The sequence below is a fragment of the Oncorhynchus gorbuscha genome, linkage group LG10 (assembly GCF_021184085.1).
Source record: "Oncorhynchus gorbuscha isolate QuinsamMale2020 ecotype Even-year linkage group LG10, OgorEven_v1.0, whole genome shotgun sequence".
NCBI lineage: Eukaryota > Metazoa > Chordata > Actinopteri > Salmoniformes > Salmonidae > Oncorhynchus > Oncorhynchus gorbuscha.
The window spans coordinates 22,330,638-22,358,344 of NC_060182.1; the positions used below are offsets into that span (position 1 = coordinate 22,330,638).

The 27,707-nt window shown below is 43.7% G+C and overlaps 1 protein-coding gene across 1 annotated transcript in view; it reads right to left on the reverse strand.

Moving 5' to 3' along the window:
- Nucleotides 1-2,423: 2,423 nt before the first annotated feature.
- The window catches only part of LOC124045696 (cadherin-4-like), a 548,219-nt gene continuing 522,935 nt past the window's right edge, over nucleotides 2,424-27,707 (reverse strand). Inside the window, exons 12-17 of the mRNA XM_046365231.1 lie at nucleotides 19,779-19,921; nucleotides 13,708-13,944; nucleotides 13,375-13,608; nucleotides 8,299-8,438; nucleotides 5,924-6,088; nucleotides 2,424-3,939 (exon numbers count right to left, since the gene is read on the reverse strand). Of these exons, the coding sequence (XP_046221187.1) occupies nucleotides 3,733-3,939; nucleotides 5,924-6,088; nucleotides 8,299-8,438; nucleotides 13,375-13,608; nucleotides 13,708-13,944; nucleotides 19,779-19,921 (1,126 nt within the window). The 3' untranslated portion in view covers nucleotides 2,424-3,732. The remainder of the gene's footprint in view (nucleotides 3,940-5,923; nucleotides 6,089-8,298; nucleotides 8,439-13,374; nucleotides 13,609-13,707; nucleotides 13,945-19,778; nucleotides 19,922-27,707) is intronic.

Below are 27,707 nucleotides of genomic sequence, written 5' to 3' on the forward strand. Positions count from 1 at the left end.
CACAAAGCCATCCAAACTCAACTGCTTTTAAAGCCGCAATGACTAATGGTTTGAATACAGTAAATACATGTTGTCTAAAGACAATCCTGTATCTGTGTGAATATTCCTATTATGACACTGACGATGGCTTTTTATCAGGACCTGGACTTGAAGGAAATAAAAGAATTGTCCTTCGACTAAGGAGAGATACAGTACCAGTCAAAAGTCTGGACACGCGTGCTCGTTCAAGGGTTTTCTTTATTTCTACTATTTTCTACATTGATTTGTCAACTATTAAATGACACATATTGAATCATGCAGTAACCAAAAAAAGTGTTAAACAAATCAAAATACACTTCTGTTCAAAGTCTGGGGTCACTTAGAAATGTCCTTGTTTTTGAAAGAAAAGCATATTTTTTTATCCATTAACATAACATCAAATTGATCAGAAATACAGTGTAGACATTGTTAATGTTGTAAATGACTATTGTAGATGGAAATGGCTGATTTTTTTATGGAATATCTACAAAGGTGTACAGAGGCCCATTATCAGCAACCACCACTCCTGTGTTCCAATGGCATGTTGTGTTAGCTAATCCAAGTTTATCATTTTAAAAAGCAAATTTATCATTAGAAAACCCTTTTGCAATTATGTTGGCAGAGCTGAAAACGGTTGTCCTGTTTAAAGAAGCAATAAAACTGGCCTTCTTTAGACTAGTTGAGTATCTGGAGCATCAGCAGCATCACTGTTGACATTGAGACTGGTGTTTTGCAGGTACTATTTAATGAAGCTGCCATTAGGGACTTGTGAGGCATCTTTTTCTCAAACTAGACACTAATGTACTTGTCCTCTTGCTCAGTTGTGCACCGGGGCCTCCCACTCCTCTTTCTATTCTGGTTAGAGCCCGTTTGCGCTGTTCTGTGAAGGGAGTAGTACACAGCATTGTACAAGATCTTTAGTTTCTTGGCAATTTCTCAGATGAAATAGCCTTCATTTCTCAGAACAAGAATAGACTGACAAGTTTCAGAAGAAAGTTCTTTGTTTCTGGCCATTTTGAGTCTGTAATCGAAACCACAAATGCTGATGCAGTTTTCAGCTGTGCTAACATAATTGCAAAAGTGTTTTCTAATGATCAATTAGCCTTTTAAAATGATAAACTTGGATTAGCTAACACAACGTGCCATTGGAACACAGTGGTGATGGTAGCTGATAATGGGCCTCTGTACGCCTATGTAGATATTCCATAAAGAATCTGCTGTTTCCAACTACAATAGCCATTTACAACATTAACAATGTCTACACTGTATTTCTGATCAATTTGATGTTATTATTAAAAACAAGGACCCCAAACCATTGAACAGTAGGGAATATTTTACATTTGAGATTCTTCAAAGTAGCCACCCTTTGCCTTGATGACAGCTTTGCACACGCTTGGCATTCTCTCAACCAGCTTCACCTGGAATGCTTTTCCAACAGTCTTGAAGGAGTTCCCACATATGCTGAGCACTTATTAGCTGCTTTTCCTTCACTCTGCCGTCCACCTCATCCCAAACCATCTCAATTGGGTTGAGTTGGTTGATTGTGGAGGTGGGTGATTGTGGAGGCCAGGTCATCTGATGCAGCACTCCATCTGTCACGCCTGCTCCCTCTTCCCCTCTCTGGCGCTCCCTCTTCTCCTCTCTGGCGCTCCCGCTTCTCCTCTCTGGCGCTCCCTCTTCTCCTCTCTGGCGCTCCCTCTTCTCCTCTCTGGCGCTCCCGCTTCTCCTCTCTGGCGCTCCCTCTTCTCCTCTCTGGCGCTCCCTCTTCTCCTCTCTGGCGCTCCCTCTTCTCCTCTCTGGCGCTCCCGCTTCTCCTCTCTGGCGCTCCCGCTTCTCCTCTCTGGCGCTCCCACTTCTCCTCTCTGGCACTCCCTCTTCTCCTCTCTGGCGCTCCCGCTTCTCCTCTCTGGTGCTCCCGCTTCTCCTCTCTGGCGTTCCCTCTTCTCCTCTCTGGCACTCCCTCTTCTCCTCTCTGGCGCTCCCTCTTCTCCTCTCTGGCGCTCCCGCTTCTCCTCTCTGGCGCTCCCGCTTCTCCTCTCTGGCGCTCCCTCTTCTCCTCTCTGGCGCTCCCGCTTCTCCTCTCTGGCGCTCCCTCTTCTCCTCTCTGGCGCTCCCGCTTCTCCTCTCTGGCGCTCCCTCTTCTCCTCTCTGGCGCTCCCTCTTCTCCTCTCTGGCGCTCCCTCTTCTCCTCTCTGGCGCTCCCTCTTCTCCTCTCTGGCACTCCCTCTTCTCCTCTCTGGCGCTCCCGCTTCTCCTCTCTGGCGTTCCCTCTTCTCCTCTCTGGCGCTCCCTCTTCTCCTCTCTGGCGCTCCCTCTTCTCCTCTCTGGTGCTCCCTCTTCTCCTTTCTGGCGCACCCTCTTCTCCTCTCTGGCGTTCCCGCTTCTCCTCTCTGGCGCTCCCTCTTCTCCTCTCTGGCGCTCCCTCTTCTCCTCTCTGGCGCTCCCTCTTCTCCTCTCTGGCGCTCCCTCTTCTCCTCTCTGGCGCACCCTCTTCTCCTCTCTGGCGTTCCCGCTTCTCCTCTCTGGCACTCCCGCTTCTCCTCTCTGGCGCTCCCTCTTCCCCTCTCTGGCGCTCCGCTTCTCCTCTCTGGCGCTCCCTCTTCTCCTCTCTGGCGCTCCCTCTTCCCCTTTCTGGCGCTCCCTCTTCCCCTCTCTGGCGCTCCCTCTTCCCGTCTCTGGTGCTCAAAACCTGTCATCAAGGCAAAGGGTGGCTACTTTGAAGAATCTCAAGTATAAAATATATTTTGATTTGTTTAGCACTTTTTTGGTCACGACATGAAATCATATGTGTTCCCATATTTTTTATGTCTTCACTATTATTCTACAATGTAGAAAATAGCAAAAGAAAACCCTCCAAACTTTTGACTGGTAATGTATGTCTTTGTATAGAGCACTCCCTCTCCTGATACCCCCTCACCCCCAAAGGCAAATCCCTTCTGCAACTTCTCCTATGTCTGTCCATGTTGCATGACAGGGTGATGAACATGACACACAGGAAGTCGGACGTGAAGGTCAGATTTGAGGGGTTATAAGGGGGCGGTGCCCCATGTTAGCCCAGAAAATGGGAACCAATCCTGAGTTAGCGAGAGTCAGACAAGATACGCACCACTGAAGGCACTTCTTAAACAACAGTGCTTCTGTTCTATGAATTCAAAGTTCAGAGAGATTAAACCAGGGCCTTCCACGCAGAAGAAAGAATTGACATTCTGTGTTTCGCTTTCTTTTCTTCCCCGTCACACAATATGCAGCTTGGGCTATCTGCAAAGGGACGGCTGGGGGCTGATGCGGAAATGGGGAGCCAATGGCCTCCCAACACCAGAAAATAGCTTGCTTTTAAGGACAGTGAAGACAGCAAGGGATAATAAAAAATCATAAAAAAATAAAAAAACACAACAAAAGTAACCAACCCCATAATCTACCAAAAAACCTGGAGGGCATAAATTTCAGTCTTAGACAGCCTTGGAGCAGGAGAGGGCTCAGTATAGTACAGTACAGTAGGACCCAAAGCTGCCTTGCTGCACAGTCCACTATGGCGGTTGCTTAATTGATTGGTCAGTTGCTAGGTCAGTTCAGTTGGTTGGTGTGTGTGTGGGGTGTGTATTAAAGTTGGAGATTTGAGGACCTCCCCAAGGTTGTAGAGACATAGAGAGCATGGCAGACCAGCTGAGTAGGGTGGATAGGGGAAGTTGATCTTTGACCGGGCCCCCTGTGGCCCTAGTCATCTTCCCCTCCCCCGTACATATCGGCCAGCTTCTTAAAGCGGGGGCCCCAGTCGTTGAGGTAGTCGTAGTCTTGGTCCCCTGTGCTGGAGGAGTTGAGGGAGCTGACGGATCCGGCCGTGGAGCCACTGCCCTCGTAGTCAAACACCAGGAGGGAGTCATATGGAGGGGCCGTTGGGTCGTTGTCTGCCGCCCGCAAACCCTGGAGGGAGATAGAGAGAGGAGAGAGTTAATAGTAAACAGGCTGACCTGTAGGGAGGGAGGGGGGTTAAAGTGGAACTGACAGCATTTTAGCAATATTAAAATCTGTTCATATACACCCCTGGGAAGAATATGACACTTTTTAAAAAACATTTTCTGACAAGCGAGCACTTAGGTTTGGTCATTTTCACATTTTCATAAATTATTAGAATGTTTGGGAAGTACATATACTAAGACATTTGTGAAAATTCTATAGCAATATAGAGTGGGAGAGCGGCCGTGCGTTTGGACAATTAATAGACACTGCAGTAAATCAAACAGAAAACAACCTGTCTCGTCCAACACAGGATTCTACCAGTGTGCTATAGCCAATCAGAGCTACAGTAGGCCTTTATGTAAACAAGTCATTTGCCACATGGGCCTGCCATCATTCACTTTGAACAGGACTGTGTGTTTACAGACAGTTGCAACAGTGCGACTTTAAATCGTTAGAACGCATTTGCCAAAAGCTACAAAAATACACCTGAATGGATTTCTGCAAATATGTAAATCCCACAGAGTCCTCTTACATTTGGGAACTTTACAGTGCTATTGATCAAACTACCATGAAAGGGTAGGCTTTCTCTCCCTCAGTTATGTACAACAACAACAACCAGGTCTAATGTCAACAACTAATGCTAGCCAGAGCAAGATGAGCTAAAATATAACCAAGGAACATTAGATAAACCCTCTCAAACTTTTACAGTTAGTTGGCCATCAAAATTGCACTGATAAATGATGGGGTAGCCTACTCGTCCTTCTGCAGCCTGCCTGCCAATGCTTGTCCCAACCAAGCACCCAAGCTAGATTTCTAGCTAGCTACTTCCAGACACAAATGAGAGAACACCTCACTCTGACCATGTTACTCGCCGTAGCAGAGCTGGTTAGACTGTTTACATGTTAATATAGCACAGGCTAAGGAAGCATCACAGCAAAGGCCAACAGGATTAGCAAGGTTAGTGTATAGTACTACAGAGAGACAGAGGAGGGTAGGCTTTCAGTAGGATAACATACACAGGCTAAGGAAACACCATAGAGGAGATGGGAAATGTTGGCATACAGGCAATATAATGAGAGTGACAGAGTGTTGTCATTGGCAGGGATGTAGAATCCCCAAGGAGGAGGATACAGTGGGCAGCCGAGCCACCATGTGTTTGTGTTTTGCCAGACTGCTGGAGCGAGATTAGTGTGTGTGTGTGTGTGTGTGTGTGTGTGTGTGTGTGTGTGTGTGTGTGTGTGTGTGTGTGTGTGTGTGTGTGTGTGTGTGTGTGTGTGTGTGTGTGTGTGTGTGTGTGTGTGTGTGTGTGTGTGTGTGTGTGTGTGTGTGTGTGTGTGTGTGTGTGTGTGTGTGTGTGTGTGTGTGTGTGTGTGTGTGTGTGTGTGTGTGTGTGTGTGTGGGCAGAATGGATCAAAGCTGAACAGCTGCCAATACTTCTCAAGTGTGAACATGTTGTCACGGCGCCTGTCAGTCAAAGCATTCTTGCACGAGGGTGTTTAAATTGGGGTAACGTACACACGCATGTGTGCGTACATGTATGTGTGTGTGTGTTTGAGTGTGTGATAACAGCTGTCAGGTAATCTCCATCTCAACTGTTGCCTTAGCTCAGAGGATTGAAGCCTGTAAACAAACAGCACGCGGAAAATGCCACCATTTATGCAATATCATCCTCAGATCTCACACATTTACCTGAAACAAAAGGTGCATCAAATGTTTCTTAGAAATAAGGAGGTGCACAGTAAATGCACCTCCACATCTTTACAGATGTCTTCATTTTTTATTTCAATGTCTTTTGTAGTTGTGTATTGTAGGTTAGTCATTGTGCCTTGTATGTGGAATTGTGTCTGTGTTTGTGTCAGATCCCAAGTAGAAAAGTGCTGCGGACTAAACCGTATCTTGATAAAGAAATAAACAAAACAATACTATGACCCCTGGTTGCCCCCCTCACCTCGTTGATGAAGTCCCCAATATCCCCAGGGTGGGGGATGGCAGGTCGGATGGGATACTGGGACTCAGGGATGATGGGGCGCTCGTCCACCCTCCGTACCCCCAGGGGCTTACTGATGATGTGCTCCAGAGAGTCAGGCTGCTGCAGCTGGCTTAGGTCATAGTCCTGCACAGAGACACACACAGACAGATGATACAGTCAACCTCAAGACCTAACTAACTTGCACTCTGTGTTTGTGGGTGTATGTGCAATATATATGCGTATTCAGATCATTCAACTTTTTACACATTTTGCTACGTTACAGCCTTATTCTAAAATGTATTAAATTAAACAAAATCCTCAGTAATCTACACACAAAACCCCATAATGACAAAGCAAAAACAAGATTTGAGAAATGTATAAAAATACAAAATAAAATACAACTTATTTATATAAGTATTCAGACCCTTTGCTGTGGGACTCAAAATTGAGTTCAGGTGCATCCTGTTACCATTGATCATACTTGAGATGTTTCTACAACTTGATTAGAGTCCACCTGTGGTAAATTCAATTGATTGAACATGATTTGGAAAGGCACACACCTGTCTATATAAATGTCACACAGTTTACAGTGCATGTTAGAGCAAAAACCAAGCCATGAGGTCAAAGAAATTGTCCGTAGAGCTCCGAAACAGGATTGTGCAGAGGCTCAGATCTGGGGGAAGGGTACCAAGACATTTCTGAAGCATTGAACGTCCCCAGGAACACAGTGTCCTCCATCATTCCTAAATGGAAGAAGTTTGGAACCACCAAGACTCTTCCTAGAGCTGACCGCTTGGCCAAACTGAGCAATTGGGGGAGAAGGGCCTTGGTCAGGGAAGTGACCAAAAACCAGATGGTCACTGACAGAGCTCTAGAGTTCCTCTGTGAAGATGGGAGAATCTTCCAGAAAGACAAGCATATCTGCAGCACTCCACCAATCAGGCCTTTATGGTAGAGTGGCCAGACAGAAGCCACTACTTGTTAAAAGGCACATGACAGCCTGCTTGGAGTTTGCCAAAAGGAACCTAAAGGACTCAGACCATGAGAAACAAGTTTCTCTGGTCTGATGAAACCAAGGTTCAACACTTTGGCCTGAATGCCTAGTGTCATGTCTGGAGAAAACCTGGCACCACCGCTAATGTGAAGCATGGTGGTGGCAGCATTATACTGTGGGGGTGTTTTTCAACAGCAGCGACTGGGAGACCAGTCAGGATCGAGGTAAAGATGAGAGAGATCAGAGAGTACAGAGAGATACTTGATGAAATCCTAAGCACTCTGGAGCAGGTTCTCAGACTGGGGAGAATGTTCACCTGCCAACAGTACAACGACCCTAAGCACACAGCCAAGACAATGCTGGACTGGCTTCGGGACAAGTCTCTGGATGTCCATGAGTGGCCCAGCCAGAGCCTGGATTTGAACCCGATCTAACATCTCGGAGAGACCTGAAAATAGCTGTGCTGCAACACTCCCCATCCAACCTGACAGAGCTGAAGAGGATCTGCAGAGAAGAAATGGGAGAAACTCCCCAAATAAATGTGTCCCAAGCTTGTAGCATCATACCCAAGAAGACTTGAGGCTATAATTGCTGCCAAAGGTGCTTCAACAAAGTACTGAGTAAAGGGTCTGAATACTTACAGTACGTAAATGTTCATTTTATTTTGTTCATAAGTTTAATTTGCTAAAATTAATAAAAACCTGCTTTGCTTTGTCATTATGAGGTATTGTGTGTATATTGATGACAAAAAACAAACAATTTAAGCAATTTTAGAATAAGTGTTACGGTTCTCTTGACTTGAAGGAGAGTCAGACCAAAATGCGGCGTGGCTATTGCGATCCATGTTTAATGAAATGAAGTAAACACGAATCAAATACAAAAACAATAAACGTAACACGAAAACCGAAACAGCCTAATACTGGTGCAAAGTAACACAGAGACAGTAACAAGGACAATCACCCACCAAACCCAACACCAAACAGGCTACCTAAATATGGTTCCCAATCAGAGACAATGACGAACACCTGCCTCTGATTGAGAACCATATCAGGCCAAACATAGAACTAGACAAACTAGACATGTAACATAGAATGCCCACCCAGCTCACACCCTGACCAACCAAAACATAGAAACATACAAAGCAAACTATGGTCAGGGTGTGACAATAAGGCTGTAACCTAATAAAATGTGGAAAAGGTGAAGGGGTCTGAATACTTTCCGAACGCACTGTATACTGTAAACATACATGTATATGTTTACAAGTCTGTATCTGTGTGTGTGTCTCTCAGTCTGTGTCTCTCTGTATGTGTTCGTCTCTCCGTGTGTGTGTGTCTCTGAGTGTGTGTGTGTGCATGTGTACCTGGTCCTCCTCTCCCCCTCCTTCCTCGTCATATTTCAGAATGTTATCTCTGACATCGTCCTCTGGGTCAATCAGCAGCTGTTTGGTCTGCCTCTCCTTCTCTCTACGCTTCATCCACACCACAAACACTAGCACCATACCTGGAACACACACACGACACCTCTAACAACACAATAATACTGCGAAACACACAATGAACACACATTAAAGAATAACCTTCAACTGCAACACACTCAGCCAATAATCCTTTATTAACACACTTCTACAACAAAACACTTAAACCACATGATTGGCCTACGGCAAAATACACAGCCAATACATCTTTAACAACACAGACTGCAAAACACTCAACCACACAAAAAGCTCTACACATTTGTAGAGCATAGGACTGTACCACTATACACAAGAGCGAAACCCACGATGTAAATGTGATCCATGAGCACACACCACAAAACAAACCACCAGCAGCACCTTAACAAGACAACTCCACATTAAAACCACTGTCTGACAGAACCCAATAATAAAACCCATGGGGTCACACACTCAGAGAAAACACATTCTGGTGGCCAGCTAGGCATTCATCTAAAATACAACCTGTATGCTATTGTGTTTAATGCATGGTAAATGTTTGATTTCAAGGCCCAAACGAGAGAACAGCAAATCATTACCCACTTCAGCATCTGGTAAGAAAGGTGGTTTAATATACCATGTGATCATAAGGAGGGATCTGATGTATTGTGTGTAGGGAAGAGGTAGTGGTAGCTACAGGTAGAGATCTTCATAGGTCCAAAAAGTTGGACCCATTCTGAAATGAACCTGGGGCTTTCACAACCGGACCAATATGCAAAATCTTAAAAAATATATATTTTTATTCAACTAGGCAAGTCAGTTAAGAACAAATTCTTATTTACAATGAGGGCCTACCCCAGCCAAACCCGGATGGCTGGGGTAGGCGTCTTGATTGACGTCTTGATTTTATCTAAAGTAACTAAAATGAGGTACAGTTGAAATCGGAAGTTTACATACACTTAGGTTGGAATCATTAACTTTTTCCACTGGGATTCTCTGCCTCTAACCCTGTTACGGGGGCTGAGTCACTGGCTTGCTGGGGCTCTCTCGTGCCGTCCCTGGGGGGGGATGCGTCACCTGGGTGGGTTGATTCACTGTTGTGGTCGGCCTGTCTGGGTTCCCCCCACCCCTTGGGTTGTACCGTGTCGGAGATCTTTGTGGGCTATACTCGGCCTTGTCTCAGGATGGTAAGTTGGTGGTTGAAGATTTCCCTCTAGTGGTGTGGGGGCTGTGCTTTGGCAAAGTGGGTGGGGTTATATCCTTCCTGTTTGGCCCTGTCCGGGGTGTCCTCGGATGGGGCCACAGTGTCTCCTGACCCCTCCTGTCTCAGCCTCCAGTATTTATGCTGCAGTAGTTTATGTGTCGGGGGGCTAGGGTCAGTTTGTTTATCTGGAGTACTTCTCCTGTCCTATTCGGTGTCCTGTGTAAATCTAAGTGTGCGTTCTCTAATTCTCTCCTTCTCTCTTTCTTTCTCTCTCTCGGAGGACCTGAGCCCTAGAACCATGCCCCAGGACTACCTGACATGATGACTCCTTGCTGTCCCCAGTCCACCTGGCCATGCTGCTGCTCCAGTTTCAACTGGCCTGGGCCCTAGGACCATGTCCCAGGACTACCTGACATGAGGACTCCTTGCTGTCCCCAGTCCACCTGGCCATGCTCCTGCTCCAGTTTCAACTGTTCTGCCTTACTATTATTCAACCATGCTGGTCATTTATGAACATTTGAACATCTTGGCCACGTTCTGTTATAATCTCCACCTGGCACAGCCAGAAGAGGACTGGCCACCCCACATATGCTCTCTCTAATTCTCTCTTTCTTTCTCTCTCTCGGAGGACCTGAGCCCTAGGACCGTGCCCCAGGACTACCTGACATGATGGCTCCTTGCTGTCCCCAGTCCATCTGACTGTGCTGCTGCTCCAGTTTCAACTGTTCTGCCTTATTATTATTTGACCATGCTGGTCATTTATGAACATTTGAACATCTTGGTCATGTTCTGTTATAATCTCTACCCGGCACAGCCAGAAGAGGACTGGCCACCCCACATAGCCCGGTTCCTCTCTAGGTTTCTTCCTAGGTTTTGGCCTTTCTAGGGAGTTTTTCCTAGCCACCGTGCTTTTACACCTGCATTGTTTGCTGTTTGGGGTTTTAGGCTGGGTTTCTGTACAGCACTTTGAGATATCAGCTGATGTACGAAGGGCTATATAAATAAATTTGATTTGATTTGATTTGATTTGATTTGATTCGAGATAGGGGGCGCTCTTTTAATTTTTGGATAAAAAACGTTCCCGTTTTAAACAAGATATTTTGTCACGAAAAGATGCTCGACTATGCACGTAATTGACAGCTTTGGAAAGAAAAAACTCTGACGTTTCCAAAACTGCAAAGATATTATCTGTGAGTGCCCCAGAACTAATGCTACAGGCGAAACCAAGATGAAATTTCATACAGGAAATGCCCCAGATTCTGAAGGCTCTGTGTTCCAATGTCTCCTTATAGGGCTGTGAATGCGCCAGGAATGAGACTGCACTTTCTGTCGTTTCTCCAAGGTGTCTGCAGCATTGTGACGTATTTGTAGGCATATCATTGGAAGATTGACCATTTACCAGGTGTCCGCCCGGTGTCCTGCATTAATTATTGCGTAATCTCCAGGTCCATGCGCGTTCCATTTCTTCAGAGGAGAAACCAAACTGCCACGAATGATTTATCATCGATAGATATGTGAAAAACACCTTGAGGTTTGATTCTAAACAACGTTTGCCATGTTTCTGTCGATATTATGGAGTTAATTTGGAAAAAAGTTTGCGTTGTGTAATGACTTAATTTTGGGGTTTTTTCTTACCCAAACGTGATGAACAAAATGGAGCGATTTGTCTACACAAATAATATTTTGGAAAAACTGTACATTTGCTATCTAACTGAGAGTCCCCTCATTGAAAACATCTGAAGTTCTTCAAAGGTAAATGATTTTATTTGAATGTTTTTCTTGTTTTTGTGAAAATGTTGCATGCTGAATGCTAGGCTTAATGCTATGCTAGGCTATCAATACTGTTACACAAATGCTTGTTTAGCTATGGTTCAAAAGCATATTTTGAAAATCTGAGATGACAGTGTTGTTAACAAAAGGCTAAGCTTGAGAGCAAATATATTTATTTCATTTCATTTGTGATTTACATGAATAGTTAACGTTGTGTTATGGTAATGAGCTTGAGGCTATAAATAGGATCCCGGATACGGGATTGCTCGTCGCAACAGGTTAAACTCGTTTTTCCACCACTCCACAAATTTCTTGTTCACAAATGATAGTTTTGGCAAGTCGGTTAGGACATCTACTTTGTGCATGACACAAGTAATTTTTCCAACAATTGTTTACAGACGGATTATTTCACTTATAATTCACTATATCACAATTCCAGTGGGTCAGAAGTTTACATACACTAAGTTGACTGTGTCTTTAAACAGCTTGGAAAATTCCAGAAAATTATGTCATGGCTTTAGAAGCTTCTGATAGGCAAATTGACATCATTTGAGTCAATTGGAGGTGTACCTGTGGATGTATTTCAAGGTCTACTTTCAAACTCAGTGCCTCTTTGCTTGACATCATGGGAAAATTAAAAAGAATCAGCCAAGACCTCATAAAAAAAATGTAGACCTCCACAAGTCTGGTTCATCCTTGGGAGCAATTTCCAAATGCCTGAAGGTACCACATTCATCTGTACAAACAATAGTACGCAAGTATAAACACCATGGGACCACGCAGCCGTCATACCGCTCAGGAAGGAGATGCGTTCTGTCTCCTAGAGATTAATGTACGTTGGTGTGAAAATTGCAAATCAATCCCAGAACAACAGCAAAATACATTGTGAAGATGCTGGAGAAACCGGTACAAAAGTATCTATATCCACAGTAAAACGAGTCCCATATCGACATAACCTGAAAGGCTGCTCAGCAAGGAAGAAGCCACTGCTCTAAAACTGCCATAAAAAAAGCCAGACTACGGTTTGCAACTGCACATGTGATTAAAGATCGTACTTTTTGGAGAAATTTCCAAAAATAGAACTGCTTGGCAATAATGACCATTGTTATGTGTTTGGAGAAAAAGGGGAGGCTTGCAAGCCGAAGAACACCATCCTAACCGTGAAGCACAGGGGTGGCAGCATCATGTTGTGGGGGTGCTTTGCTGCAGGAGGGACTGGTGCAAATAGATGGCATCATGAGGTGGGAAATTGTGGATTTATTGAAGCAACATCTCAAGACATCAGTCAGGAAGTTAAAGCTTGGTCACAAATGGGTATTCCAAATGGACAATAACCCCAAGCATACTTCCAAAGTTGTAGCAAAATGGCTTAAGGACAACAAAGTCAAGGTATTGGAGTGGCCATCACAAAGCCCTGACCTCAATCCCATAGAAAATTTGTGGGGAGAACTGAAAAAGTATGTGCGAACAAGGAGGCCTACAAACCTGACTCAGTTACATCAGCTCTGTCAGGAGGAATGGGCCAAAATTCCCCCTACTTATTGTGGGAAGCTTGTGGTAGGCTACCCGAAACATTTGACCCAAGTTAAACCATTTAAAGGAAATGCTACCAGATACTAATTGAGTGTATGTAAACTTCTAACCCACTGGGAATGTGATGAAATAAATAAAAGCTGAAATAAATCATTCTCTCTACTATTATTCTAACATTTCACATTCTTAAAATGAAGTGGTGATCCTAACTGACCTAAGACAGGGCATTTTTACTAGGATTAAATGTCAGGAATTGTGAAAAACTGAGTTTAAATGTAGTTGGCTAAGGTGTATGTAAACTTTCAACTTCAACTGTACTTTGAGAAAGCACACTTTCTTTAACCTGAATGTCAACTTGTTTTATATTGCATTGTTGTTTTTAACTGTATAGATGATGTATTTGGGATGTTTTCAGCGTACAAAATGTCTACACTCAAATTAAAACTGAACTTGAGTAAACTAATTAACTCTGACAGACGATGTCCAGTCAGTATACTCACTGAGCAGTATGATGATACAGATGAGTATGGCTATGATGGCTCCAGTCCCCAGTCCAGCAGCAGCCACAGCCCCGACCAGGGTGCAGTCTCCGTTCTCATCACACGGACACACCTTGACCTTTATAATGGACCTGTTGGAGAGAGGAGGGTTCCCCGAGTCGCTCACAATCACAGGCACCTCATACACCCCAGGCTTCAGATACTGGATCCGCAAACTCAACCGGGCATAGTCACCTGGGAAGGGGAGGGGAGAGACATACTGTTAATACCCAATATCAGAACACTTAAGCACTGCCTCTTCACCCCCAAATCTACATCTGGTGGTCCCCTCACCGTTGAGACGTGACACAGTCCAGTTGCGTCGTACGCTGGCGGGGAAGGTGGGCAGCTCGAATACAAAGGGTCCCACGTTGGGGTCCGTGTCTGAGTCTGCAGCCGTTATGTTTATGCCGGCGTTGCGGTTGATGCGCTCACAGATCTGAGACTCGCGGGGCAGCAGAGATGGAGCGTTGTCATTCACATCTATCAGATAGATCTGGAGGGTTCCTGTACCGCTGGCCATGGGAGAGCCTGGGAGGAGGACAGGAGAGGGGGAGAGTGGAGGAGAAGAAGAGGCAGGAGAGGGGAAGAGTGGAGATGAGTTAAGGGAAGAGGCTATTGTTACTGTTGTTGCTATTGTTAAGCAAACATTTACGGCCATGCATGTCTCACACACAAACACACACACACATGGCCACTAAGCCGCACACTGATCAGAAAACAATACAGAAATGCACAATGGAAATAGAAGGAACAGCACGTCAGAAACCAGCTCAATGTAATTGAAGAATCCATCAAATCTAACCACTTCTGGGAAAAAGTGAACACACCAAACAAACAACATGAAGAGTTACAGTATCTATCCAAAACAGAAATGTATGGATAAACCACTTCTCCAATCGTTTTGGCTCCATAATAAAGAACAAAACAGCAAAAACATATACATGATCAAATACAAATCTTAGAATCAACTATTAAAGGTCCTACAGCAACACCTAGATGTTCTGCACAGATTCTGTCACACCTGGGTGCTGACAGTAAATCTCAGTAAGACAAAAATAATGGTGTTCCAAAAAGGGTCCACTTGCCAGGACCACAAATACAAATTCCATCTAGACACCATTGTCCTAGAGCACACAAAAAACTATATGTACCTTGGCCTAAACATCATAGCCACAGGTAACTTCCACAAAGATGTGAAAGAGCTGAGAGACAAGGCAAGAAGGGCCTTCTATGCCATCAAAAGGAACATAGAATTTTACACACCAAAAATACTTGAATCAGTTATAGAACACATTGCCCTTTATGGTTGTGAGGTCTGGGGTCTGCTCACCAACCAATAATTCACAAAATGGGACAAACACCAAATTGAGACTCTGTTTACAAGGTAAAACACCAAATAATGCATGCAGAGCAGAATTAGGCCGATACCCACTAATAAACAAAATCCAGAAAAGAGCTGTTAAATTCTACAACTACCCAAAATGAAGCCATTCCCAAACCTTCCATAACAAAGCCGTCATCTACAGAGAGATGAACCTGGAGAAGAGTCCCCTAAGCAAGCTGGTCCTGGGGCTCTGTTCACAAACACAAACACACCCTACAGAGAGATGAACCTGGAGAAGAGTCCCCTAAGCAAGCTGGTCCTGGGGCTCTGTTCACAAACACAAACACACCCTACAGAGAGATGAACCTGGAGAAGAGTCCCCTAAGCAAGCTGGTCCTGGAGCTCTGTTCAGAAACACAAACACACCATACTGAGAGATGAACCTGGAGAAGAGTCCCCTAAGCAAGCTGGTCCTGGAGCTCTGTTATCAAACAGACCCCACAGAGCCCCAGGACAGCAACACAATTACACCCAACCAAATTGTGAGAAAACAAAAAGATCATTACTTGACACATTGGAAAGAGTTAACAAGAAACAGAGCAAACTAGAATGCTATGTCCCTAAACAGAGAGTACACAGTGGCAAAATACCTGACCACTGTGACTGACCCAAAATGAAGGAAAGCTTTGACTATATACAGAATCAGTGAGCATAGCCTTGCTATTGAGAGGCGCTGCCGTAGGCAGACATGGCTTTCAAAAGAAGACAGGCACACTGCCACTTCCTAACCACCACTTCCTAACCTCCTGCCAAATGTATGACCATATTAGAGACACATATTTCCCTTAGATTACACAGACCCACAAAGAATTTGAAAACAACTCCCATATCTCCTGGGTGAAATACCACAGTGTGCCATCACAGCAGCAGTATTTGGGACCTGTTGCGACACGAAAAGGGCAACCAGTGAAGAACAAACACCATTGTAAATACAACCCATATACACAACCCACATTTATGTTGAATTATTTTCCCTTTTTGTACTATTTGCACAACTATTTTATCTATTTCACTTGCTTTGGAAATATAAACATATGTTTCCCATGCCAATAAAGCCCTTTGAATTGAAAGAGTGAGCGAGAGAGAGAGAGAGAGCTGCTGACATTTGGCTGTGACGTGACATTTGGCTGTTCAACCTCCCCTTATTTCATACAGCCAAATCCCTCTCATCACAACCCATCTCCCTACATACACAGCTCACACACTCGCCAGAGACAATAACAATTAATATTACACAATAAAACAGTCCGTGGATATTTTCTCTGAGGTGTGTGTGTGTGTGTGTGTGTGTGTGTGTGTGTGTGTGTGTGTGTGTGTGTGTGTGTGTGTGTGTGTGTGTGTGTGTGTGTGTGTGTGTGTGTGTGTGTGTGTGTGTGTGTGTGTGTGTGTGTGTGTGTGTGTGTGTGTGTGTGTGTGTGTGTGTGTGTGTGTGTGTGTGTGTGTGAATGTATACATACACAATATGAAGGCCATTTTTATTGATTGAGTGGACAGATGGAACATGGTCACAATACATTTAGAATTCAGGGAAAGAAGGAAGAGAGAAAAGGCCTTCAGCAATCAGAGAGACAGGACAAGAAAGACAGAACGACAAAGTACAGCAAGAGGAAAGAGAACAAGTCAAAATGTGTAATACAGAGGAAGAGATAGAGTATACTAGAGAAAAAGAGAGTAATGTGTGTGTCAAAAATAAAGAAAGTTAGAGACTGTCTGTCTCAGACTAAATGAGAGAGAGAGACTGTGTGCAGCAGTACTATCAGCTCAATGCTGTTTATTGAGAGTTTTTGTCAGGGGGGCGGTGACCCTTGCTGCCTCCAATTAGGAGTAATTTCCCTGCTACGCCCCGCTGGCTCAGCCAATGGTTAGTGGGGAAGTGTCCCAGAACCAAGCCCGGGACGGAGATAAGAGCTCTGTCATTTACCAAAGATTTATGTAAAGCTCACAGATCTGGCAATTAAACTTGGCAACGGTGCAAGACATTTGACAAAGATGGAAAAGGAGGGGGGAGTGAGATAAAGAGTACTACAGAGGAGCGGGAGAGAGAAAGAGAGAGGAGGGAGAGGGGTACCAGAGGAAGATAAACTTATTACTCTTCTGTTAAGGCTAACTGGGAGTAGGCCACGGAAACCCCTAAAGTGGAGAATAAAAGTAAAAATATGGGTTATAAAATTGAATATTAAGGATATCCTGCAGTTATGATCATTTACATCAGTTACCAGTTCATAACCCTTGACCTTATCAGCAACAGCAGGAGGCTGGCTAACTGATAGGTGAAGAAGTCAAACAGGAGGCATAACATTTAACATGTGGGGATTATCATCTCAATGTTGGCTCTTGTTCAGTACTAGTCTCCAATACTATGATGACCATATTCACCACCAGCAGAGGTGTGTAAACCGGGTAGCTACCATACAGTAAGTTCTCTGTAGTCTGCATGGTGACAAAAGGACCATACTGTATGTTTTCCTTTCATCAAGTCTGTGGATACTATGTCCCCAATTCCACTTCACTGCATACTGTATCCATCTCTACTCCGGAGTCTGTATGTTCTCTATTGGAACAAAGCAGTGAGGGGAGAGTGGTAAGACACACATCACATTGCTTTTGTGTGCAGATGCTAGCACGCACGCACGCACGCACGCACGCACGCACGCACGCACGCACGCACGCACGCACGCACGCACGCACGCACGCACGCACGCACGCACACACACACACACACACACACACACACACACACACACACACACACACACACACACACACACACAAAGCCCGGAAGGGTTCCCCTGTCTGGTGGTTTAGTATCCCCTGTCTGGCGGTTCACTGTCCCCTGTCCGGCGGTTCAGTTCCCCTGTCTGGCGGTTTACTGTCCCCTGTCTGGCGGTTCACTGTCCCCTGTCTGGCGGTTCAGTTCCCCTGTCTGGCGGTTTACTGTCCCCTGTCTGGCGGTTCACTGTCCCCTGTCCGGCGGTTCAGTTCCCCTGTCTGGCGGTTCAGTTCCCCTGTCTGGCGGTTTTCTGTCCCCTGTCTGGCGGTTCACTGTCCCCTGTCCGGCGGTTCAGTTCCCCTGTCTGGCGGTTTAGTTCCCCTGTCTGGCGGTTTTCTGTCCCCTGTCTGGTGGTTTACGGTCCCCTAGCATCTGGTGGTTTAGTTCTCCAGTCTAGCGGTTTAGTTCCCCTGTCTGGTGGTTTAGTTCCTCCGTCTGGTGGTTTAGTTCCCCTGTCTGGCGGTTTAGTTCTCCAGTCTGGTGGTTTAGTTCCCCTGTCTGGCGGTTTAGTTCTCCAGTCTGGTGGTTTAGTTCCCCTGTCTGGCGGTTTAGTTCTCCAGTCTGGCGGTTTAGTTCTCCAGTCTGGTGGTTTAGTTCCCCTGTCTGGCGGTTTAGTTCTCCAGTCTGGTGGTTTAGTTCCCCTGTCTGGTGGTTTAGTTCTCCAGCCTGGCGGTTTAGTTCTCCAGTCTGGTAGTTTAGTTCCCCTGTCTGGTGGTTTAGTTCTCCAGTCTGGTGGTTTAGTTCCCCTGTCTGGTGGTTTAGTTCCCCTGTCTGGTGGTTTAGTTCCCCTGTCTGGCGGTTTAGTTCCCCTGTCTGGTGGTTTAGTTCTCCTGTCTGGTGGTTTAGTTCTCCTGTCTGGTGGTTTAGTTCTCCTGTCTGGCGGTTTAGTTCGTTAATCCCAGTCATGTATGGGGGACATGTGGAAGCAGCTTGCTGAGGCTGATATGAGAATTATGGGGGGTTTAACCAGCTAAATAAATAATTATGTTTGTGTAAATTTCTCAAAAGGATTTGTAATAATGTTTTTTTCTTCATGTCGGCTAAAAGATTTCAGGTGTGAAGAAAGGACTTCTAGCAAGCCTCCCTTATGTTCTTTAAAGAAGAAATAAACAAATCCATAGGCGGGTTAAAACAGATGTTTGTGTAGGTGACAACCATGATAATATGTTAGCTCTCTCTGACTGTGTTTCTCTCCTGAATACTGTACCCCCCCCGCTTCATCTTTCTGCCTCCTCTCATGCTCCCTTCTTCCCTCCACCCCCAGCGCTTCCATAATCCCTCTCACTTTATCACTGCAGACATTCCCCCTACACCCACACAGTCTGCAACACACACACGCACGCACACGCACGTGCGCACACACACACACATACACACACAGCCACAATTTCCCAATAATACCACCGGTGGCGCACCTAAAACTGTGATCTAAATAATGAGAAGGAAGAGACAGAGGTGAATACAGAAGCGGAGTGCAGAGACACGTCACAAGGAACTTTCATAGGGTCAGAGGGCTTTGAAAAAGTGTGCAAGGAGAGAGACAGGGACAGAGAAGAAGAAATGGAAAAAGAGAAGGGAAAGGAAAGGAGAGAAAAAGAGAAAGTGCGAGCGGAGTCATGGAAATTAAGGGAGCGTGTCAGCCCTAATGGGTTTGCTGTCTAATCCCCCCCTGTGCTGCAGGAAACAACACAGGAAGTACACGTCATGGTCTCTGAAGTTGTCAATCACTGTTAACACGCACGCACGCACGCACAAGCAATGTCAATCATGCTTCAAAGCCGTCCCAACTTTAGGTAAACACACCAATGCACTGCATGTCACTGATAAGGCACTTTGGGAGGGGGAAAGCACTCGGTTTGCTTCCGCATGAGAAAAAAAAGTGTTTTTGTTTGCTGTGATTGAGTTTGTGCTCGGTTAAGCTTGAGCTTTGACTGGGTGGAAGAACAAACTGGATGTCCCACACTCAATGCCATGGGCAGAGGAGAAAGGAAGAAAGGAGGAAAAGAGAGGAGAGATGGAGCGAGAGAAGAAAGGACAACGGATCGATACAGCATGACCAGCTCTCGGTAACCAAGAGTTTCCGCTCTAACTCAGCTGTAGTCATGCCTCTGCTCAACCCCGTGGGACCACGTTTTTCTGCAGCATATCATCTCTTCTTTCTCTCTGTCATCTCTTTCTGACACACACACACAGTGGACACAGTCTCACCGTTATCGACTGCGAGGAAGGTGGCTTCGTAGATGTTGTTTTTGACGTAGATAGACTCTCTGTCCAGGGTTGCCGTGGTGACGATCTGCCCGTTGGTGGTGTTGATGGACAGCCACTCAGCTGGGTCGGCCAGCTTAGAATACCTGGACAGAAAGAGGGAGGAAACAAGTTGAAAGAAAGTACACATATTGTAGTCACTCTTCATCTGCAAGGAGGAGGAGGAGGAGGGTAGCATGTTAACCCTTTACACTTCGTGGAATTTGGCTGATATGGATTGGGCTAAATTGAAATGTTTCTTACAGAAGAAATATGAAAATGCATAACAATTGTAGCAATTGAAAGGAAACAGTTTGGAGATTATGGGAAGATTATTAGACTAAAAGGTGAGGACACAACTGTTCACCTGACAAGACTGAATCCAATCATTACACTGTTGATTTTATGTTATGGCCAGCCACCACAGGCTAATAGGGATTTCCCCCTTTACTCTAATCAGACTGAAACTTAATCAGTTGAAAGTATACATAAATAAGATATTATTGTATTACAAATTGTATTTATTTTAACATTTAAACACGCAAATTAGGCAAACCATACTTTAAATGTGTGCTAATTTGCATATTATGAGAATCTGTTTTTCAACACATTGCTTCAAGGCAGAATGTTTTTTGTTTGTTTAATTGTGATAAGACACCCAATGGTCAGACTTTTACAGATCAGTTTATCAAAATATTGTCATTTCATGGAATTATTTAAAAAACACTATTCACATATATGATGGATGCATATTTAGCTTATATTTACACATACAGTGACACTTAAAATCAAAAAGTCTGACTATAAGACCTAAGAACCTGTGTGTGGAATAATGGGAATGTACGTACGTCCTTTGAAGACTGAGAAAAATGAAGAATTGGCGCACAGAGAATTGGCGCACAGGGAACATGTTATTTTGAGAAAATGGCCGATAAAGGTAAGCTAATGCAATTGAAATGTACTTTCCATGAATATGACCATTTATGTCACGTTAATTAAACTCTTATTCATATATCACTTCTAAACTGACAAATAAACATCAAATATACCTTTTACGAATACATTAGCACGTTTAATACATTTGTTTCAAGCAATAGAGCATATGCTTTGAATACTGGTCTGTTGGGCAAATATGCAGTTTTGGGCAAATTCTCATATCACTTTGCTCAATCTGTCACATGTAAGGATTTTGTATGGCTGTTGAAATGTGCAGAACATTAATCAGCTATACCTGCTGTTATGTTTGTTCCTTATATAATGACAAACACGGGGCGTAGGTTTAACTACTTTCAATGAACATATACTTCAGCTAGAAAATTCCATTTTTAGCCATGCAAGGCATTCTTTAACCATCCGCATCCCGCATAGCCTGCTGGGTAACGCAGTCTAAATGTTATTAACAGATAACAACACACCTGCCTCATATGTAAGGCCCACTGAGTTGTTGCTGGGGATGCTTTACTTTCTTGACTGTGTCATGAGAACTGCGCCTACGTTTGGCAGACTCCATTGAAGCAGCATCAGCTCTCACAACTCCTCTCTAATTGCTCCAGTGTCACCAAAGTGCTTGTAAATGAACACTTTGTTCATCACATTTGTTATAGTAGTGGCTCCCTCAACGAACGTGGGTACTGCCATACTGGCTGCTCCGTCAATGTGCCTTTTGCCCACAAAGACAGTTTTGGGGCATTGCGACCATATTACAAACTTCAGACATTCATTTGCATTCTGGGTTCCTCAGTGCTACATGCTTTTGAGGACGTTATCATTTGGCATCCTATGATATACAGGTACCATTTTATGTGCAACCTCTCTATAACAAAATGTATGGCCTCCCAGGTTTTTGTGACAGGGTGGATTTTCACAATTTTCTATGGCTCGCTGGTACCAGCACCAATGCACACACCTATCCCATAGTTGGAAGTGAATCAAAAATGAATGAAGTTATGTTCTAATGTTGTTATGGTCTAATGGTCTAATGTTGTTATGGTCTAATGGTCTAATGTTGTTATGGTCTAATGTTGTTATGGTCTAATGTTGTTATGATCTAATGGTCTAATGTTGTTATGGTCTAATGTTGTTATGATCTAATGGTCTAATGTTGTTATGGTCTAATGGTCTAATGTTGTTATGGTCTAATGGTCTAATGTTGTTATGGTCTAATGGTCTAATGTTGTTATGGTCTAATGGTCTAATGTTGTTATGGTCTAATGTTGTTATGATCTAATGGTCTAATGTTGTTATGGTCTAATGGTCTAATGTTGTTATGGTCTAATGGTCTAATGGTGTTATGGTCTAATGGTCTAATGTTGTTATGGTCTAATGTTGTTATGGTCTAATGTTGTTATGGTCTAATGTTGTTATGATCTAATGTTGTTATGGTCTAATGGTCTAATGTTGTTATGATCTAATGTTGTTATGGTCTAATGTTGTTATGGTCTAATGGTCTAATGTTGTTATGGTCTAATGTTGTTATGGTCTAATGTTGTTATGGTCTAATGTTGTTATGGTCTAATGGTCTAATGCTGTTATGATCTAATGGTCTAATGTTGTTACGATCTAATGTTGTTATGATCTAATTGTCTAATGTTGTTATGGTCTAATGGTCTAATGTTGTTATGGTCTAATGGTCTAATGTTGTTATGATCTAATGGTCTAATGTTGTTATGGTCTAATGTTGTTATGGTCTAATGTTGTTATGGTCTAATGGTCTAATGTTGTTATGATCTAATGTTGTTATGATCTAATGTTGTTATGATCTAATGGTCTAATGCTGTTATGGTCTAATGGTCTAATGTTGTTATGGTCTAATGTTGTTATGGTCTAATGGTCTAATGTTGTTATCGTAGAATGTATGCACACATGACTGTAAGTCGCTTTGGATAAAAGCGTCTGCTAAATGGCATATATTATTATTATTGAATCCTCTCTTGTGCCAAGTGCCATCGGAGGATACATTAATGTCTATAATGGATGCCTATGCGACAGGCTCATTGTATAGTTCTGTTTTCCTATCACTCTGTTTTATTAACTTTGAATACATTTGCTGGAACAAGGAAATAAATCCTATTTATACACAGCAAGTCACCCGTCAATAACGGGCCACTCTCCCTTCTTCTTTACCTGTCATTCTCCTCTCATGTCTCTGATATGAGCTGAGACGCAAGGGAGGAATCCCGAGGACTTTGCTTATTATCTTTAGAGCTACATAACCAAGTCCAAGTTCGAGGGCTAGAGGAACCATCCTCACATTTATATCAAATGCCACATCTCACCTGGAGCACTCCTGCAGCCTAGAGGAAGTGTAAACACTCCTCCTAAATGCATCACGATCACTTTCACAATCGGCACATTCTATCATGACAGAATTACAGAATCACTGGTTGGTGAAGTCTACGGTGATTTTCAGTCCAGTGTTTAGACAATTTGGGCAAATCAAATCATGTAAACGTGTATTTGAGACATGTGGAATAAAAGCCACTATTGGCTGGCTGCTGTCTGGTTGATCGCTGCAATTGACCATATTCATCTCAACTAATTTGAGTCTCAAAGCGCTCCTGCGGGCTACTTTATTTTCCTCTCTATCTGTACTGCCTCAATCGGCGGATCAGGCAAATTGTTTCTTTCATTCACTGCTTTTCTTGCATTGATTAACTGAGATCGCCTGTTTTTATTCATGTAACAGTATACTTTTAAACCGTCCCCTCGCCCATACCCGGGCGTGAACCAGGGACCTTCTGCACACATCGACAACAGTCACCCACGAAGCATCGTTACCCATCGCTCCACAAAAGCCGCGGCCCTTGCAGAGCAAGGGGAACTACTACTTCAAGGTCTCAGAGCAAGTGACGTAACCGATTGAAACGCTATTTAGCGCACACCGCTAACTAAGCTAGCCGTTTCACATCCGTTACATTCACATGCTGTAGGTATAGTCTTCAAGATTTTCTCATTTTGTCTGTGGCCGATTAATTAAGGCCGAGTTCAAGTTTTTATAACAATCGGTAATCGGCATTTTTGGACGCCGATTATGTCTGATTACATTGCATTTCACAAGGAAACTGCATGGCAGGCTGACTCCCTGTTATGTGAGTGCAGCAAGGAGCCAAGTTAAGATGGATGCTAGCTAGCATTAAACTTATCTTATAAAAAACAATCCATCTTCACATAATCACTAGTTAACTAGTGTGGTTGATGATATTACTAGGTTAACTAGCTTGTCCTGCGTTGCATAGAATCAATGTGGTACCTGTTAATTTATCATCGAATCACAGCCTACTTCGCCAAACGGGGGATCATTTAACAAAATGCAATTGTACCTAACCATAAACATTTGTTTTAAAACTGCTTATTTAGTTAAAATAAATGCATGTTAGCAGGCAATAATAATTAGGGAAAGTGTGTCACTAATCTTGCGTTCATTGCACGCAGAGTCAGGGCATATGCAGCATTTTGGGCCACCTGGCTCGTTGCCAAACTAATTTGCCAGAATTATACATAATTATGACATAACATTGAAGGTTGTGCAATGTAACAGCAATATTTAGACTTAGGGTTCCCACCCGTTCGATAAAATACGGAATGGTTCCGTATTTCACTGAAAGAATAAACGTTTTGTTTTCAAAATAATAGTTTCTGGATTTGACCATATTAATGACCAAAGGCTCATATTTCTGTGTTTACTATATTATAATTAAGTCTATGATTTGCTATTTGATAGAGCAGTCTGACTGAGCGGTGGTAAGCAGCAGCAGGCTCATAAGCATTCATTCAAACTTTACTGCGTTTGCCAGCAGCTCTTAATGCTTGAAACACAGCGCAGTTTATGACTTCAAGCCTATCAACTCCTGAGATTAGGCTATTAGAACATCCAATTATCAAAGGTATATGAAATACAAATGGTATAGAGACAAATAGTCAATGCGTCATAATTCCTATAATAACTTAACTGAACCACTGCTCGGCATCCGACTGCAAGGCACTACAGAGGGTAGTGTGTACGGCCCAGTACATCACTGGGGCTACGTTGCCTGCCATCCAGGACCTCTACACCAGGCGGTGTCAGAGGAAGGCCCTAAAAATTGTCAAAGACCCCAGCCACCCCAATCATTGACTGTTCTCTCTACTATCGCATGGCGAGCGGTACTGGAGCGCCAAGTCTAGGACCAAAAGGCTTCTCAACAGCTTTTACCTTCTAGCCATAAGACTCCTGAACAGGTAATCAAATGGCTTCCAGGACTATTTGCATTGTGCCCCCCCCCCCAACCAACCCCTCTTTTACGCTGCTGCTACTCTCTGTTTATCATATATGTATAGTTACTTTAACTATACATTCAAGTACATACTACCTCAATTAGCTCAACTAACCTGTATATAGCCTCGCTACTGTTATTGCCTCGCTACTGTTATTGCCTCGCTACTGTTATTGCCTCGCTACTGTTATTGCCTCGCTACTGTTATTGCCTCGCTACTGTTATTGCCTCGCTACTGTTATTTTTCACTGTTGTTTTTTACATTTCTTTACTTATCTATTGTTCACCTAATACCTATTTTTTACGTGAAAATTGCACTGTTGGTTGGGTCCTGTAAGTAAGCATTTCACTGTAATACCTGTTGTATTCGGCGCACGTGACAAATAAACGTTGATTTGCCCTGTTGTTTATGCAATCCAAAAAATGTCCATTTATAAATTGCAATCTGGGTAAGGTGAGCATCATCTGAAAGCCTGTTCTATTGCCATCATGACTAGCTTCAGCGTGTAAATCAGCTAGAAAGATGTGTCGGCATCGAGTAATTGTCTCTGCCCCCCTACCCCCCCCCAAATCGCTGGTTGAAAACTGTTTTCTGCCCCTCCCAAAAGATAGAATTTGCAGATAATTGGCCCTCTTTCTGGGACTCACCCACAAACAGGACCAAGCCTGGCCTGCTGAGGAGTGACAGACTCCATCTTAGCTGAGGGGTGCTCTCATCTTATCTACCAACATAGACAGGGCTCTAACTCCTCTAGCTCCACAATGAAATAGGGTGCAGGCCAGGCAGCAGGCTGTTAGCCAGCCTGCCAGCTTAGTGGAGTCTGCCACAAGCACAGTCAGTGTAGTCAGCTCAGCTATCCCCATTGAGACCGTGTCTGTGCCTCGACCTGGGTTGGGCAAAACTAAACATGGCGGTGTTCGCCTTAGCAATCTCACTAGGATAAAGACCTCCTCCATTCCTGTCATTATTGAAAGAGATTGTGACACCTCACATCTCAAAATAGGGCTACTTAATGTTATATCCCTTACATAAAAGGCAATTATAGTCAATGAACTAATCACTGATCATAATCTTGATGTGATTGGCCTGACTGAAACATGGCTTTAGCCTGATAAATTTACTGTATTATATGAGGCCTCACCTCCTGGCTACACTAGTGACCATATCACCCGTGCATCCCGCAAACGCGGAGGTGTTGCTAACATTTACGATATCAAATTTCAATTTACAAAATATTAAATTACGTTTTCATCTTTTGAGCTTCTAGTCATGAAATCTATGCAGCCTACTCAATCACTTTTTATAGCTACTGTTTACAGGCCTCCTGGGCCATATACAGCGTTCCTCACTGAGTTCCCTGAATTCCTATCAGATCTTGTAGTCATAGCAGATAATATTCTGATTTTTGGTGACTTTAATATTCACATAGAAAAGTCCACAGACCCACTCCAAAAGGCTTTCGGAGCCATCATCGACTCAGTGGGTTTTGTACAACATGTCACTGGACCTACTCACTGTCACAGTCATACTCTGGACCTAGTTTTGTCCCATGGAATAAATGTTGTGGATCTTAAAGTTTTTCCTCATAATCCTGGACTATCGGAAGACCATTTTATTACGTTTGCAATTGCAACAAATAATCTGCTCAGACCCCAACCAAGGAGCATCAGAAGTCGAGCTTATAAATTCACAGATTCCTTGATGTCCTTCCAGACTCCCTCTGCCTACCCAAGGACGTCAGAGGACAAAAATCAGTTAACCACCTAACTGAGGAACTCAATTTAACCTTGCGAAATACCCTAGATGCAGTTGCACCCCTAAAAACTAAAAACATTTCTCATAAGAAACTAGCTCCCTGGTATACAGAAAATACCCGAGCTCTGAAGCAAGCTTCCAGAAAATTGGAACGGAAATGGCGCCACACCACACAATAAGAACAATCCAAAATTTATTTTTGATACTGTCGCAAAGCTAACAAAAATGCAGCATTCCCCAAGTGAGGATGGCTTTCACTTCAGCAGTAATACATTAATTAACTTCTTTGAGGAAAAGATCATGATTATTAGAAAGCAAATTACGGACTCCTCTTTAAATCTAGGTATTCCTTTAAAGCTCAGTTGTCCTGAGTCTGCACATCTCTGCCAGGACTGAGGATCGAGGAGACACTCAAGTGTTTTAGTTCTATACCCCTTGACACAATGATGAAAATAATCATGGCCTCTAAACCTTCAAGCTGCATACTGGACGCTATTCTAACTAACTACTGAAAGAGCTGCTTCCTGTGCTTGGCCCTCCTATGTTGAACATAATAAATGGCTCTCTATCCACCGGATGTGTACCAAACTCACTAAAAGTGGCAGTAATAAAGCCTCTCTAAATAAACTTCAGTTAGTGCTAAATACGGCTGCTAGAATCCTGACTAGAACCAAAAAAAATATCATATTACTCCAGTGCTAGCCTCCCTACACTGGCTTCCTTTCAAAGCAAGGGCTGATTTCAAGGTTTTACTGCTAACCTACAAAGCATACATGGGCTTGCTCCTACCTATCTCTCTGATTTGGTTCTGCCGTACATACCTACACGTACGCTACGGTCACAAGACGCAGGCCTCCGAATTGTCCCTAGAATTTCAAAGCAAAC